The sequence below is a fragment of the Populus nigra genome, chromosome 9 (genome assembly GCF_951802175.1).
Source record: "Populus nigra chromosome 9, ddPopNigr1.1, whole genome shotgun sequence".
NCBI lineage: Eukaryota > Viridiplantae > Streptophyta > Magnoliopsida > Malpighiales > Salicaceae > Populus > Populus nigra.
The window spans coordinates 14,513,820-14,532,180 of NC_084860.1; the positions used below are offsets into that span (position 1 = coordinate 14,513,820).

General features: G+C 33.3%; 1 protein-coding gene across 1 annotated transcript; it reads left to right on the forward strand.

Moving 5' to 3' along the window:
- Positions 1-695: 695 nt before the first annotated feature.
- Positions 696-18,293, forward strand: LOC133702781 (G-type lectin S-receptor-like serine/threonine-protein kinase At4g27290). The gene is made up of 9 exons (XM_062127098.1): positions 696-785; positions 915-1,091; positions 14,584-15,826; positions 15,979-16,131; positions 16,249-16,406; positions 16,699-16,909; positions 17,249-17,486; positions 17,598-17,748; positions 17,867-18,293. The coding sequence occupies exons 1-9, from the start codon at positions 696-698 to the stop codon at positions 18,158-18,160; spliced, it is 2,715 nt and encodes a 904-aa protein (XP_061983082.1). The 3' UTR covers positions 18,161-18,293.
- Positions 18,294-18,361: the final 68 nt, after the last annotated feature.

Genomic DNA, 18,361 nt, shown 5'->3' on the forward strand with positions numbered 1-18,361 from the left:
AGCTGTATCCTAATGGATGGACAATTTTTTCCTTCTTTGAAAATTTTTATTGGATCATTGAGCTCGAACATATGGTCAATATTTTTATAAGCTACTATCAATTGGTTACTAGCATCCACGGTGGCAATGACATGCAGTGGTTCTTTAACTTTGCCAACAGAAATAATGGTGTCATGAAGAACATGTTGGCTAAAAAGATGATGCATGTTAAAAAGTTGAGAGGAATATGGTTGGTTATAAGATTCATTGGGATAGTTAATCCTAGAGAAGGATTGCAACTAATTTGGGGTTTTTCCCACGACTAGAGGATCCTCCATAAAGTAAACAACAAGCCTCATTTGAGCTTGGATGAGGAGCAGAATTGTGTTGTGCTGGCCTCGACTTTAACTGAATATGAAGTCAATAGGATGGCCAAACAATACTACCATACCATTTTTCAAAGTATGTTGCTTCCCTGCCTTGCTTCTAGCCTTTTTTCTATTGTCCTGATTCTAACCTTCTATTTTGTTTTTGTCTCTACATGACTAATAGCTAAAAGAGAAGGAGAAGCTTTAATAAGGCTTATTGAAGAGAGTTTACCATGGGTGTGTTTGTCTCCAGCAGTTAACGAAGGCAGAGGTGAAAAGGTGATGGGGGAATCCCTCATTATTTTTAGTGAGCTCCCCGCTCCTAAAGGTTCCATCTTTAATAGGACAATGGTGTGGGTCATAACCCTTGTAGAAGTCGGGGGTAGTGATCTTCCCCCAACCAGGAAAAAAGTAAACTTGACTCCCTCTATAGTGATTGTAAGTGTTGCCACCCGTTTTAAGAGGAGGAGAGTCTCAACCCTAGTGTAAACTTATGCTCCAGCCTCACTGATAGAGGCTCCTACAGTGGTATTTCCTCTGCCTTGGCTTCCTATTTTGTTATCTGAGGAAACAACAGCTGGGACTTTTATTGGGGTTGGCACTAAGGAGTTTAAGGATGTTTTTGTTGATTTGGCTTTTGGTCGTATGCCTTTCAATATTTCAATCATGACAAATGATAAGAGGCAGTTCATTGAATCTATTATTGGTGAGATGTCAGGTCTTAGGAAGGTTGGCCTCGAGGTGGTAAGAGTGCTAGAGAGGATCCTTATCATCTCGTCTTCACAATGTTTGATGAAAGCTTCCACCATCATTTGGCTTTAACTAGATAAATGGCTTTTAATGTAAGGAACTCTCCAATTTCTTTTTTGGTTTGTTTTTATGATTACCATTTTTTAACATTAACCATTGGCAAGCCTTGATGATGTGAACCCACTCTCGAATACACTAGATGGCCGAAAAGGGGCATGTAAGGGAGATTGTGGCCGCAAATAGGGCAAATCAAGTTGTATTTGAATGGCTGCAAAAAAGAAAAAATATTGTAGAGGCCAATCTATAGAGCTTTAAGGTGGCTTATTTCACGCTGAAGGACAAAACATAAGGCATTGCCTTTAAGCTGGGCTACAATGAAAAATCACTTCAGGCTGTCTATAACTAAGTGGTCCCTCTAAGATAAGAGCTTCTTGAAGCGAGGACCTCCCAAAATAGTCTACGGGCTAAACTTGTTGTTGCTAAGAAAGAAGCCCAACGTTCCCATGCTAAGTTGAAAGCTTTAAGAGACTCACCTAGAGATCTCTAAAAGTGTTTTAGAAGGTCGGTAGCTTTGACTAAGATGGTGGGAGACAAGATATTTCTTGTCATGTCCAACCTATATTTCTTCAATCTCTTGAGGGGAGTACAAGTGGATTTTAGTGCAACCTTCCATTATGTCCCGGTTCTTGACTTTGCAAAGGTGTTCCCAGTCAGGGTTGTTGTTGCCCAGTGTGGCGAGTACCTAGTTGAGGAACCTGGGTTATATTATGAAGCCCTTTTTTTGTGTGTATATCTTTTTTTTCCTCGGTCTTATGGGGATGAGTTCTCTTTTAATAGAAATTCTCTTTTATAGAGTTCAATTATTTCAATGTTAGTTTGCATGGATATAGAGCCCTTGTGTAGAGATTTTATATGGGTCCAATGTTCACACTTATTTGAATATTTTTGAGTCTAATGCCTATATTTAAATAATTTTTTAGTCTAATGCTCATACTTAGTTGAATATTTCTCATTTTTAAGCTTTAGATTGTCCAACCTTAATAGGGTTTAAAAAGGTTCTGCCTCTTTCCTGAAACTTAGAAGAGGTCTCTCTCGTAGGTGTTCTCTTATCAGTCCGGATGTATCAGTAGTAGATTGTGAAGAAACCTTGTTTGTCTTGTCTTTGGAGAGAGTAAATGTATCGGGTTAACAAAGTTCATTCTTACTGTTGTAGCGGCTTTTATCTCATTCTTTGAGAGATGTGTGATTACACTAAGGAGACAATGTCAATCCTTTCCAAAGTAATTTGTGTTGTAGCACTAGGGAGACATCGATTCCTTCCAAAGTAATTCTTGCAATCACATTAGAAAGAGTGAATTCATCCCATCACTAGAAGGTTAAAGGACTTATGTCGTGGAGAGACCATATCCATTCTCGTTGTTAAGGCAATGCTCATCTCATCCTTGAAGAAATTTGTGATTACACGAGGAAGACCATGTTAATCCTTTCCAAGGTAAATTATGTTATAACACTAAGAAGACATTAATTCCTTCCAAAGTAATTTGTGTGATTGCACTAAAAAGAGTGAATCCATTCCATCATTAAAAGTTTGAGGCGCTTGTGTCATGGGAAGACTGTATCCATCCCTGTTGTTGAGGCAGTGTTCATCCTATCCTTGAAGAGATGTGTGATTGCACTAGGAAGACCATGTTAATCCCTTCCAAAGTAAATCCTGATGCAGCACTAAGTAGATGTTGACTCCTTCCAAAGTAATTTGTGCAATCATACTATGGAGAATGAGTCCATCCTATCTTTGGAAAGTTGAGGGGCTTATGCCCTGGGGAACACTTGAAGAACAAAAAGCACCGTCACTTTAAACAATTTAATTCATATATAAGAAACTTACATTCTTAGTCAGTGACCATAGTACATTTCTATCCCCTTATTGAGGTGTAATCAATTTTATGACATTTCTACTAAGATCATAGTCTCAGTCCGAAAAGGGGAGATAATAAGGTTTCTCCAGTAAATGTCCTCTAGACGGTGGTCAAATAGACCCTTCAAATTTTATGGTTTGAACAAATAATTCACTTGTATTATTGAAAGCTTTCCAAAATCTCGAGGCTCCAACTGTATTTGTGGATTTGACATATTCATGAACAACATCTTCTCGCCTTATTAAGCCCACAAGCAAGTAGAAATAAATCCTACTTTAACTTGGAGTGATCAAATTACTATTAACATTTTCCAATATAATGAAGAATTGTTGATGCATGGATGAAACAGGTGTGCTAAAAATTATAGAAATGTCCATAAAACATCTTGTTGCGATAGTGCTTTGATAGTTTACCTTTGATGGTGATTAGGGATGTCCATAACTCGACTCTTAATAGAACTCACAATGTTTTTTTTTTATCAATTTTCCACATATGACACCACTAATATAGTCCTAAAAAATCCAAAAAGCTTGGGGGCAAAGCTTATGTCTTGGATAATCGGTTAACCTTTTAATTCTGGCAATTTGATCCATTTTTTCTAGCCACTATGATTGGTGTCTAATACCTGCAAAACATCCCCGTTGTTGAATTTGAGGACTCTTAGATGCTTTAATAAGCACCTTTTTGAGAGAAAAATACAAAGATAATTTAGGGAGAGATTGAAAATATATGTGTAGTGGAAAATCCAAATTCAACACCTCACGTTTGAAGGATTCCTAATGTATTTATAGCCCATTGCACTCTTTATAAGGAGGAGGGGCTAAAATATAAGCAACAAACCTCTAACTCGTCGGGATAAAATAACTATGACTTATCAGAGTAAAATATCTAACTTGTCACAGTAATTATGGAGCCTAAGATATTTTGAAGTTAAAAAGAGCATGGGCTCGGTGCTTGGCTGAGCTTGGAATGATAGGTCTAGCAGCTTATTAGACCCATAATGAAGAATTGTTGATGCATGGACGATGCAGGTGTGCCAACAATTATAGAAAAGTCCGTAAAACATCTCATTGTGATAAAGCTTTGATAGTCTACCTATGATGGTGATTAAATACATCCATAACCTGGCTCTTGATAGAACACACAATGGTTTTTTATCAATTTTCCACAGATGATGCAATTGATATAGTCCTAAAAAATCCAAGTAGCTTTGGGGCAAGTTTTATATCTTGAATAATCAATTAACCTTTTTGTTCTGACAATCTGATCCATTCTTCGTAGTTAAGGTGGATGATTTCTGATACTTATAAAAAGTCCCTATTGGTGAATTTAAGGACTTTCAGATGCTTCAGTAAGCAATTTTTTGATAGAAAAATGCAATGATATTTTAGGGAGACTAAAAATAAATATGCAGTGGAAAATATAAAATGACTTTAACTTGTCAAAGTAAAATATCTTTGACTTATCATAGTAATTATCGAGCCTAATATTCTTTGGAGATAAAAAGAGCATGGTTTAGTATTTGGCTGAGCTCAAAGTTGGTAGGTCTACCAGCTCGCTAGACCCATAATATCTAGGCTCAGTGCTTTAAGAGGACTATTGTACCTCTAAAGGTTTAAAATCTTTTAATTCCTTTTCTTTTAAGTTTTCAAATTTTTCATAATAGTCATGCATTTGCCTCTCTAAAAAAATATATTTACACCAAAAAAATTTTAATTTGTTTAATTTTCATGGTTGTCTTTAAAGTTTGCATGACGACGACTTCATTTAAGATTTTAATTGTCACCTAACATTTTTCTTTTCCACCTTTTCTATATAAATAAATAGTATGCTCTACTAACAAATGATGCAGCCATAAATAACACAAGAAAAGATAACAAACACAAGGAACACTTAATTTTGTTTCTTATACACTTAAAATTTGTATAAGAAACAATAATTAGAAATTTATATCTCTTTTATTTACTTCTAAAGTAATGAATCACAAACCTCAAACTTGCTTCTTTAACATGTGTTAAATCGATATAACCTTTGAACAAATCTATTTTCATGATGATAGTAAGCTTGTAATCAAAATGATTAAAATATCCCAAATCAACAAAAAACATTGTCGAGTGCCTTTAATGTCATCTTTGCAATCAATTCTAACTTATCAATTAGGATATTATTGATGACATCATCATAACCATTACTATCATTGTTAATTGTATTATTATCAGTATAATCATCATCAAAATAAACTTTATAAATTGGTGAAAAATATCAATGCATATCTATCTTATCATAAATGGATCATCAAAATCTTCATGATACTCATCCTAATTAAGAGATTGCCTCATCTACTCTTGCATTTGAAATGGTTTTTCAAAGCTAGCAATGAATTCATGATCACTTTCCACATGATCTTTTAGGGTTCTCATATTTATCAACTAACAAGTTAATTCTACAATCTATCTTTACATGTATTCTATCATCAATTCTTGAACGTCTATTTCTCAAGGAGGAACCTCATCACGCCCTCCTACATGAGAATGTTTTGTTTTGTCATCTCTTCTAACCATGGTTATTTAATAGCACACAACAACTAACCACCAAGAATTGGTGGGCACTAATACCAACTAATGCAAATGAAAATAACATAAGAAAGATAACAAGCATAAGCAACACAAAATTTTACTAAATAGGGTCATCGCATAATAATCCTATTTCAAAATTTTAGTAGTGATTATTTTATCTTCAATTGGTTATATATGTATTAATAAAAAAAAATTCAAAAACTAGGTTGAGTACAAGTTGAGTGAACTCTTCACCTAATGATAAGGAAACAAATTGAATAAAATTTTGAGTAGTCTCTCATATAGGGAAAGTGCTGCCAATTTTTTAAAAAACTAGGAATAGTAAATGGGATTTTAATCCTTTAATTTGTGTAGATTCCCAGGGGAAAGTAAATAGTGCATCGTACAAACATGATCACTACTAGTTCTTCTAGCAGTGCTTCTCACAAACATGAGTCGTTAGGTGTCGACTAAGAGCAAGCACCTGAGACACAAGCGGCCACGCTTTACACAGGCTTGATGAGTATGATGCATCCACATCGAGGGGGGTCCCTTGACAACAAGACCCATTTACCCAGAAGTACCAGGCTCGGTGGAAGAATGACCTTTCAATGCAAGTTTGTTTTCTCTTCACAACAACATGTTAATAATTTTTTAAAATTAATTTCAATTAACAAATGCAATTTTAGGTTTATAAACATTAAGGTTGCCAAAACCATAGCATCGGTGATGAAAATTCCATTGTTTCAATTGAATCATGTTTCCAAATATCCTGAATAGAAACCTATGATTGATATATGATTCGAAAGGTTTAAGGTTAGTATTAACTTAAATATTTTTTTATGTAAATTCAGTTAGTTTATTAACATTAATGAAATTTATCTTTACAAATTTTAATTGTAAGGAAAAATTTGAATGAGTGAGCTGACAACGCTATTGGAATGAGGGTTTGAGAGAATCACGTTGCAACTAGGTAAGATTGAAATCAAGATAAAAACTTTTAATCCTTTTATTCAATTTTACTTTTCATTTACTAATAGATAACTCATTTGTACCATATAGGTTGCATGATTTTTGGTACGAGATGCAAAAGAAAGCTAAAAAGTATATGAAAGAAAGAGAGCTTTCAGACTGGAAAGAGGTGGTAGCTTAGAAGGATTTCAGACCGCCGTATGTCTTAGAGGCTGTATGGGTGGAATTTATTACACACATGACTTCTGAACATTTTTTATGACGATCACACTTCAGTGCGGAGAACCGGAACCAGCATGCTCACAATTTAGTTACCACACACCGGCAGGTCCATTCCATCTGTATCGCATGCTAAGCGGATGGTACGATTCTTTTTCAATTACATCTATTTTTTTATTTGTTGCTTTTTTATAAATATATTTAACTAACAATAATTTTCTCTTGAAGGCTACGGTTCTTGGACGTAAGCCAAGCCCGATGAAGCTTTTTATGAAAATGCACGTGTGGATTTATGACAGCAAAAAAGGAATGCAACAACTCGTGGATAGTTAAGCTCAACACTTTGTGGTATGTTGGTTTTCAACCATTTTTTTTCTCAAGTTATTATTTTTTTGAATTTGCTGACTTTTTTTCGAGGATACATATAACACCCGGTTGAAGGAGAGATACGATCTAGATTTGTGGTTGGAGGCATGAATATCTGGCGGTCCTAATATAAATTGGGTGCGCGGTCTCTCTAACATTATGGTTAAGGACTTACGAACAACCTGCAGTGTTTCAACTCTTGGATGCTTACATCGGTTTTAAGCACTCAAACTCCAGAGTTCGAGGTAATTTTAAACCAATGAGTTCAAGCTCAAACAACCCATCTTACTGTTGATTAAGAACGACTCAATGCTGAAACGGTCGAACTCTGTTGATTGGTAATGGAGATGAGATCTTAGATGAGTGGTAGACGTGCTCCCTCTTATTCGCCCCACGGTCTCGACAAAGACCTGCCTCCTCCTCCCTCCTCCTCCTCAGCGCCTCTATTCTAGATTAATTGTATTTGAACTTATAAATGTTTAAATTTGTAATATATATTTTATTTTTATATTAATTTAATTTATTTTAATTATTTTCTATTTTTTAATAGATTTTTAAATATATATATATATATATATATAAATTATTACTGAAGGGGCTACCGACGAACATATTCCAGAGAATTAAAAAAGAATTATTGCAAATGCTATTGATTTTCTATTTTTGTTTAATAGATTTTCTTTTAAAAAAATTATATATTATTATTGATGGGTTACCAACGACATAAGTTCATTGATATATTTCAAAGAGTTGGAAAAGAATTATTGCAAATATCATCGCCACTTTTTATTCACCGATGGAATAATAGCCGGTCTTTTGATGGTTATATGTCAAATTCACCGAAGGAAATACCGCTGGACAAAAACAATCATCGATAGAATGACATATGATTTTTATGTTGGTGATATATTATATTCATCGATGGAAATACCGACGTAATGAAGCGGGTACATTTTTTTTTGGTGTGTTTTTTTCCGTTGGTTAATCCATTTGTAAAATTATTATCGACGGACTCATTGACAGACCACAAATCACTGACTAGAGTCTTTCTGACAAATTATTTTTGTCTGTGAGTCCGTCGGGAAAATCCGTGCCAACAAACTATAAGTATAAATATCGAGATAAAAATTTGTCGGGAAATCTAAAAGTTTTAGTAGTGAAAATCCATGTATAGTTTTTAGTTAGGATATGCCTTATATGCTTTCTAACTTGATGCAATGATAGTTGAGGTAAAACACAGACATGGTTTTGCGTTTTGCTTCAATACCTGAGCATGTATAGGATTGGTATTACTTAAGTAATTACCACTTCAACAAATTAAGATACGCGTTTTTTTCATCCCTTGTATTGGAGATTGTTTTGGATTAATGCAACATTAAGTCTTAATATTTTTTTGTCGTATTTTGTTTAGTGCTTTTCCTGTCTTTTCTTGCTTGTAGATTGCTAGTTCATTCATGTTTCTGATTAGGATACTTGACGAAGCCAAAATTTTTATTAATTAGCTAGGATCGATAGAAATATTAGGAAGGATTGAAAGAAAGCGCTTAAGAAAAATCTGAGAAAGAGAACAATTTCTCTATTGGTTCATCGAAATAACAAATTCTGATGAAAAATAAATTAATTAGACAATTTAATCTCTACTAGTTTTAGGTCCAAATCATTTTAAAAAAAAAATATTAATTTGATTTGATTTAATTTAATTTGATACGTATAATAAAAAAGCTCAAACCCATAATTTAAAAAACATCTATGTATCATAAATTTCTATATAGAGAGAGTATACCTAATAAAGATGTGACAAAAAAAAAAAAAACACGTCCTCGTCATTCAGCGACCAGTAACAAAATCCTTAAAAACCTACCAAATTCTTTTCTTTCATATTTAAAGTGACAGGCGTTGACAACAGGATTATCCTGATTAATGTAGATTGATGTAACAATATGGAAGGTAGAACGTCAACCTTAGAAAGATTTCAATCCTACCCTCCATTATTATCTATAATCTAAATGGTGTGGGATTTTCAATGTGTATCCTATCATATTTTACTTTAAATGGATTGTGCAAAAAAAAAAAATTTAAATTTAAATTTTTGATCCTCAAACTTTTTAGGCGATTTAGTTTTAATTAAAGAGTGATTAATTTTGAATTCTTATGAAAGAATGAGATTGAAAAAAGAGAAACCAAAATGTAAAATGCGACAAACATGGATAACGTGTCATAAGTTTTGAAAAAGATATACTTTGGTCCTCCAACATAAAAAATCACGCAAATTATGCAATTTTGGCCCCTCAAATTTTTTTCAATTCCATTTTGGTACAAAAACTTATTTTTGTTATTTTTTGGTTGCTGGTTAAGGGAGGAGAGAGAGAGATCGCCAGATTCCGGCAGTAGAGAGAGAACCACATTGTTGACATTGATTTAGGCTGCCAAAATAGACTATATTTATGTCAAATTGTTCAATTTAATGAGAAGAGTTCATGTTAGATATTTTTTTACCTAAAAAGTTCTTGAGAAAATAGATTTGAGCTAGAGTTGATTTTTTGTTACGGGTTGAGTTCGGTTTTTTAGGCTGTTTTTAATGTTTTTTAGGTCATGGATAGGTTTATGGTTTTAAGGTGTTTTATAGGTGTTTTAGGTCAAAAGAACATAAACTCTGATTTTCCAGCCACCACAATGATCAAAATTTAAAGAAAACAGACAACACGTTATCTTGTTTTTTTATATAAAAAAAATTAGGGCGGATGAGGCTGATGACATGTCGTCCACCTTAGGTGCAGTTAAGAAAAAAGGACCCGCGTGTGAGCCCTGGTGAAATGGGCCATTAGGGTTGGCCTAACCTTTTTTTTTCTAATTTTTTCTATTTCAATTGATGCTTCTTTTTTATTTTTTAAAAAATTTAATTATATTTACATTTACCCTTTCTCTTTTTTATTTTGTTTAAAGAGCCTCTTTTAAATTATGGTGATTTTTTGGTTATGCGTTTAATTTTCAAAGAGGTTTTTCTGATTCATCTATGTTTTTTTTTTTAATCTTTTGTATAGATGAATTATATTTTTTAAAATAAAAATTATTATTTTCATATGATATTTCTAATATGTGTAGTCTTGCATATTATTTTTTTTCTTTTTATTTTATTCAATCAATTTAATATGTTTGTCTATTTCTATTATTGTGTGATTAATTAAAAAAATGTTTTAATAAACAAAAATTAGCTAACATGAGAGGTTAAATGTTTTGTCTTAAGAGATTAAATATCTTGATCTACATTTGTTTCTCGGTTTTTCAAGTTTTATATTTAGGTATCGTTAATGATTTTTTATTTATTTATTAGTGCACATAGTTCTCAGGTTATTTGATTACATATGTGTATAACTTGTTGATTTGCACTTAAATTTTTTGAACTCAAAATATACATTAAAAAAATCTGCATATATAATTTTTTTTTAAAATAAAAATATATAACATGTGGTAGAGTGCGGGTCACATAATTATTTAAAATCAAATGCTGAAAATGAGAGGTATAAACAAGGCAATTAGCACCCAAAATATAATTCAATGCTGAAATAAAGCATGATAAAAAGTTTTTCGTATAATAACACGGTTTAAAGATATCACTATTTAAAAATGTAATATTTTAATAATATTGCGGTTCACACCATCACAACTATAATATTAATGAAATTTCAAGTTTTTAAACTGTGATATTATTAAAATGTTATAATAACGGCTGAATATTTGATAAAATAATTATACTATAACCAATATGGTCTATCAAGTAATTTCACTAATGTGTTCCATCGATGAATTATATAACGAGGCAACGTACGGTGATTTATTTTTTTTTTCCCTTTTTGCAACATCAACAACAAAATGTCGTTAAATTCTCCAATCAGCACTTAATAACTCCCATCCTCCCAAACAAAGAAAAAATCTTTGTTTTTGCAAAAACTTTTGTACATTCAATGTTTATTTTCAGTGGAAATTGTTGAAGAGTAGCATAAAAATTGTCGTTTACGTCTCACTTAATAAATTAATTTTTTAAATTAAGATAATTTTTTATATATAATAATAAGGATATCTTCAAATATCCATTAAAAACAAATTACAAAATTTCCTTAGAACCCAATCCTTACCGTTTAAAAAACATCTGAATGCATGATTATAGAAATTATAGACAACCTATCAGGACAACAATTTCTATGTTGTCGTTGTCCTCATTTTTCATTTGGCATTAGTGATACTTCTAGATATTTATGATGTGATTTTATATTAATTTTTTTTTTATGATACATAAACTCTGTGTAGCTAAAATACGGGTCTTCGTAGTAAAAGCTCGCCTGGAGTGCTCATTTGAGGAAGACAGGACCCAAATTCTGTGGGACACTGGAACTTGATGACTTGAAAGCTTGAAAGATCATTTGATTGGGACTAAGTTTCAATCTAGATTTTCGTTTTTTTCTTTCAATTTGGCAAATATTTCATCTCTTTTGTCCATGATCACCAGGTCTTCCACTTCCACTTCTGAGGCAATATCTTGTACCTACCCCAACTAAAATTTTCGTTTTATCTGCTAGAAAAATTAAATATTTCTATTATTATATAGCACAGGAAGCACCAACTATATCTCATAAATTTTAAATTAATGAACAGGGAGCCGTTTGAAGTTTTGGATCGAAAACGTTTCGACTGCGTCCCCTAAAATTAAATATGTACCATCCTGCTGTAGGTCAGCAAGTGTCATAAATCTACTGAGTTAGCATACCATGAATGCTTCTTATTGTGAAAATCAAATGATTTCAAAACTTGGAATAATGTACAATAAATTTATTAAATAAATCCCATCAATATTAATTATATGCTTTTAAGATTATTTAAGGAGGAGACCTATTTTTTATTAACATCAAAGTAATACCAAGATATCCCATCTTATTACAAATTAATTAAAAACATGGATTCTTTCTTTTTCTTGATATTAAAGATAAAATAAGAACAAGGTTTAGTCCGAGCCAGCTAAATGCTTGTAGGAATTACATAAATGGTTTGTTATTAATTGCTTTTAAAAATGAGCAATTGCAGTATGATGGTTCTTAATACAAACAATGGCAAGATATGTCTGAAAGTTATCTAATTAACTACTACACTAAATAAATTCGGTTCCCTCGCCTACTTCGCTGTTCATAATAACAGTAAAGGAGGTGATTTTTAAAAAATTAAAATTATCTTCAAATTTTTTTTCTATGCATTTTTTTTCCATTGAATGTTTTTTAATCTTTTTTTTATTAATTTTATTTTTCAATATATTATTAATTTTGAATTAATAATCATAATTTATTTCAGTTTGTTTTCTACAAACTTATCACAACTTCAAACAAATATTCTGATATTTGTTGATACTTAATTTTGCAAGGATATATTTATTTTTATTATATTATTAAATAAAAAATAGTTTAAAAAACAAAAATTTTAAACCTAGTAGAGTACATGATTCGGGTCATAAGTTTGTCTAGTTAAGTTGTGAAGCCTGGATCGTTCTAATAAGTTATTATCTCAATATTTAAAGTGGAGTACATGATTCGAGTTGCGGGTTTGACAAGTTAAGCTGTGAAGTCTAAGTCATCACCATAAATTATTTTCTCAACATATATATATATATATATATATATATATATCATTTTGAAATTATTTTTCAAAAACTCAAATCATGTTTTTATTAGGCGTCCAGGTTAGCTTTGAACCTACCAGGTCAATTGGGTCACATAGAAGTAACTTCCATGTTGGTTAATTTTAAAACCAGGCTAGATAAGGAGTCGAGTCAGAAGGTTTCAAAGTTGACTGATTACGTCGGGTTTAATAATAATGCCAAATAGTTTTATTTTTAAAAAAAAAATTCATCTTCCAAATTTTTTTTATCGAATCTTTTTTGGCTTATATTTTTCGATTTCATCTTTCAATATTTGATTGATTTTAATAATTTATTTCTGTTTGTTTTCTAAGAGTTTATCAATTTCGAAAAAATTTCTCAATATTTAGTTAATGCTCATTTTTGCGAGCATCTAAAAGAGTCCATGATCCAGGTTGTAAATTTGGCAGATTAAGCTATGAAATCTAGATTGATCTAATATGTCACTGTCTTAATATTAAAAAAATATCATTTTGATTTTTTTTAAAGTCAAACCATAATTTTTACTGGTTGTTTAGATTATTTTTGCACCCATCAAATCAATTAAATTATGTCGGGGTAATTCCCACACAATGTAATTTAAATTTATGCAATGTAAGGAATTGGGTTGGGCAATTCAAGATTAAACTGTTAGGTTGAATATAATAATAAAATCAAATAATTTTTTAAGGCCTAAATTTTTCTTTTACGTTCAATTTTTTATTTATTCAAACTCATAACATAGTGTGAGTGGGAAACTAGTTAGGCTCTATCACACCTTGACTTTAAAAACAAAAATAATATAAAAGGCCTAAGGCTCATTTTACAAATGGGCATGAAGCCCATGATTCAGGGAGACGTAAACAAGAACTTGTTTCTAGTTGAAAGGGGCCTTCAGGGGGTTCCAAATCCAAAGAACCTATAGCTGATTCTGCCCATTTCTGGTCAATTTATTTTTAGTCTTAGTTTCAGCCCATTTCGACTCCATCTGAATTTACCCTTCATTAATTGCACATCCCGCTGAGCAAAAAAAAAAAAAAAAAAGCATTTCACTACATTACCTTAAAAGGTTTTTAGTTTCAATAGAAAAGACAATAAGATTGATAAATGTTAAGACGGTTTTCAAATTCTTTTTGTTATTTATTAAACATATTCTATGCTTGACATATATATATATATATATATATATATATATATATATATATTAAATTGATGCAAATTCTCCAACATTATTAAGAGCGAAAGATACTAGCATGCTTGAGATTCCATGCTTGCATTGTTATGGTGAATAGTAAAGATGGATGTCTTGTGTTTTCTTGGTTTTTATAGTGAATAATTTATATTACTTCGCAGCCATCGTCAATACACTTTCAAAGTCAAATGTAGAAGGCCCCGCCCGCCCCACGGCAATCTCACCTTTTCTGTCAAGAAAATTACTCAAAATTCAAAAATTCCACGATAGTGGCGATGGCAATGGGGCCATTCAACGTGGCCACTAATAAATACGCATTCAATTTCAATTGGTTTGGTCCACCACGTGGATTTCTATTAGTCCAATCACAAGAGCTGAAAACGAGTTTAGATGACTCAGGAATGTTGGGTTTATCCAAGTCTCCCTCGCAATTGCACTTTCTTTCCATTTACGAGGATATTTGTACTTAATTGAATTCATGGAGAATGATAGTCTGACTTCTGTCAGCTGCAGCCCTTAAACTCCTACTATTTTTATACCATTTCCAATGGTTAGGACCAGTCTTTCAGCTAAAGTACGAATTACCAAAAAAAACATCAATGAATAACATTACCATTGCTTTTGTTTTACTTCTTTCTTCGTTACATCCCTAGCAGTAGACACCATCTCTGCAAATCACACTATCGGCGATGGAGAGACCATAGTTTCAAGTGGCGAGAGATTTGAACTCGGGTTTTTCAGCCCTGGTAATTCCACGCGGCGGTATTTGGGAATATGGTACAACAAGATATCTAAAGGGAAAGTGGTGTGGGTTGCCAATAGAGAAATCCCAATAACTGATAAGTCAGGAGTCTTAAAGTTTGATGAGAGGGGAGCTCTCATCCTTGCCATTCAGAATGGTAGTGTCATTTGGTCTTCCAATACATCAAGGCACGCGCAGAACCCGGTTGCTCAGCTTTTGGATTCAGGAAATCTTGTGGTCAGGAATGAAAATGATCGTCGCACAGAAAATTTCGTTTGGCAAAGTTTTGAACATCCTGGAAATACATTTCTACCTGGAATGAAGGTTGGAAGACTAGCTTCTGGATTGGATGTGATTATATCGTCATGGAAGAGCAATGATGATCCTTCTCAAGGCCCTTATACCTTTGAGATTGATGGGAAGGGTTTAGAGCTGGTTGTCAGACAGAATTCAGTTCTGAAGTCTCGATCAGGGCCGTGGAATGGTGTTGGCTTTAGTGGTTTGCCTCTTTTGAAACCAGACCCCTTTTTAAGCTATGCTTTTGTTTTTAATGACAAAGAGGCATACTTAACTTATGATATTAACAGCTCTATTGCTTTGACCTTGGTTTTTGATCAAGACGGTGTCCTGGAGCGGCTCGCCTGGATTGACCGACTTAATAATTGGATAGTGTACTCAAGTGCACCAGGAGATAACTGCGATAACTATGCACTATGTGGTGCTTATGGCAGGTGCACCATCGGAAACTCCCCAGCATGTGGATGTTTGAACAGATTCGTGCCAAAAAACCAAAGTGAATGGGTAAGGGCAGACTGGTCTAGCGGGTTCGTTCGGAGGACACCGCTGAACTGCCAGAATGGAGATGGATTTATAAAGTATTATAACATTAAATTGCCAGACTCAAAGATTCAGGCAATGAATAAAAGCATGACAACGGAGGAATGCAGGGTGAAATGCTTGAATAATTGTTCTTGCATGGCTTATACAAATTCAGATATAAGGGGAAATGGAAGCGGATGCATTCTCTGGTTTGGTGACCTGGTGGACATCAGACAATACACAGAAGATGGCCAAGATCTTTATATTAGAATGGCTTCTTCTGAAATAGGTAAATATAAGCACATTCTTACATGCTGAATATAATATAATATATTATATTTATTGCATTGCATAATACCAAAAATCCATGGCTAATGCTTTGAAACGTTAACAGATTGGAAATATTCTCTCACTGATACATTGCTATCTCCCTGCTTGTAGTAGCTCACACTCTAGAGGGCTCTCCCAAGAAGAAAAAAGTGGGCATCATTGTAAGCGTTGTGTTATCAGCATTGCTTCTCCTAGGCCTTGGTCTGTGCTTGTTCCTCCAGAAGAAGAAGAAGCATAATAGACATAATACTCTTGGTAGGACAAGTAAGTTACCTTGCAATAAAAACATTCTGTAGAGCAAAGTCATGGATGTTCATTAACTTTTTTCGATCCCTATATGAAATTTTTGTTGTCATTCCTTCTTTACTTGCTGTGTCACAGAGAAAAAGGAAAACAATACAGAAGAACAATGGTCTATGAAGAGCCAGGATGAAAGTCTAGATTTACCACATTTTGACCTTACTGCAATAGCTAATGCTACCAGCAATTTCTCATTCAACAATTTGCTAGGACAAGGTGGCTTTGGACCTGTCTACAAGGTAAAACACAATGCGATGATACTATGCTCAGCTTTTCTGACAGTAGGTGATGATACCTAACCACATGCCTTTTATTGTGTTAAGATAGAAAAACTACATTCTAAAATTCAGTGGCACAGGAAGAATGTGAACAAGAAAATAAAAACAAAGGGGTAGACAATTAATAAAAAAAAAAGGAAAAAGGAAAAACCAACGTAAAGGAAGACACCATGCTTCTATGATTATGATTGTTGGATATCCCCCTCAAGACTTGCCTGCTGACAAAAATCTGGCACTTGTCTTGTTTTTTCAGGGTGCGTTTAAAGGTGGACAAGACATAGCTGTGAAGAGGCTTTCGAAGGAATCCAGACAAGGGCTTGATGAATTCATGAATGAAGTAAAATGCATTGCAAAACTTCAACATCGAAACCTTGTAAAGCTTCTGGGATATTGCATAGAACATGAAGAGAAGATTTTGATCTATGAATACATGCCCAACAAAAGTCTAGACATCTACATATTTGGTTAGGATCTCTGAATCTTGATATTCATCAAATGTTTTTTCAAGATAATTTCATTTGAGTTGCTTCTTACATATGTGAGAGAAAGAAGGTATTACAACTTCTGTTTCATCTCTAATCCTACTGATCAAAGACTAGCTGCAAAACATTTATCAGTTCACACAGGTTCAAGGATTTACTACCTCTAACATATTTGAGTACTCCCATGAGAACTTGGTTTACAAGGATTTTCTTTTTTACTATCCTGTTACTAAATAATATTCACTGTTAGTTAAAATCGCACTTATAAGTAAAATCAGCAGCCATATGAATTAACCTGCAGATTTTTTATATAATGGGCAGATCAAATTCGAAGCAAGTTGCTGGATTGGCCTAAAAGGTTCCACATCATCAATGGGGTATCAAGGGGACTGCTTTATCTCCATCAAGACTCTAGACTACGAATTATTCATAGAGATCTTAAGCTGAGCAACATTTTACTAGATAATGATATGAATCCAAAAATCTCAGACTTTGGTATGGCTAGAAGTTTCGGAGAGAATGAAACAGAAGCGAATACAAGAAGAGTAGTTGGGACATAGTAAGAGTACTTCTTTATCCCCCTTTTCTGAGTTAGCAAAGAAAAATGTATTAGAAATGCCTAACATCTTGGTAGAAGAATCTCACTAACTTGTTTAATTATATCATGAAGTGGTTATATGTCGCCAGAGTATGCCATTGATGGTCTCTTCTCGATAAAATCCGATGTGTTTAGCTTTGGTGTTTTGGTGTTAGAGATTGTCAGTGGAAAAAGAAATTGGGGATTTACACATCCAGAACACGAACTCAACCTTCTTGGGCATGTAAGGAATATTTTTTTTTTCTTCTTGAATATTTTTTCTTCTTCTTGTTTTTTCAAAATAGCATTGGCACAATGGTTTAAGAATCATTTTCATAGAAAACAATGATTTCAAATTTCAGGTATGGAAGCTATACAAGGAAGGCAGACCTTTGGAGTTGATTGATGAATTAAAAGTAGAATCCTGCTATGTGCCAGAAGTGTTAAGGTCAATCCATGTGGGGCTATTATGTGTGCAACACTCTCCAGAACACAGGCCAAGCATGTCTACAGTGGTTCTTATGTTGGAGGGAAATGGGTTATTGCCTCAACCTAACGAGCCAGGTTTTTTCACAGAAAGAAGATTGATCGAAGAAAACAAGAAAGACCTGAGTTCCACCAATGAAGTAACAATCACAGTACTTAACGGCAGATAGAAGCGAGCCAGGCCATCTTTAATTTTTATTTTTATTTTTAATTCAGAGAGTCGATCATCCATTCGGCTTTTTTAGTTTTATTTGATAAAGGAAGCCCAAAATGGCCGAATAGATTTACGTTCTTTTCTTCTCATTAACGGAAAAGGGTTGGCATTTTGCTAGCATTGCCCGATTAATCAAGTTTTGCAGATGAATACTACA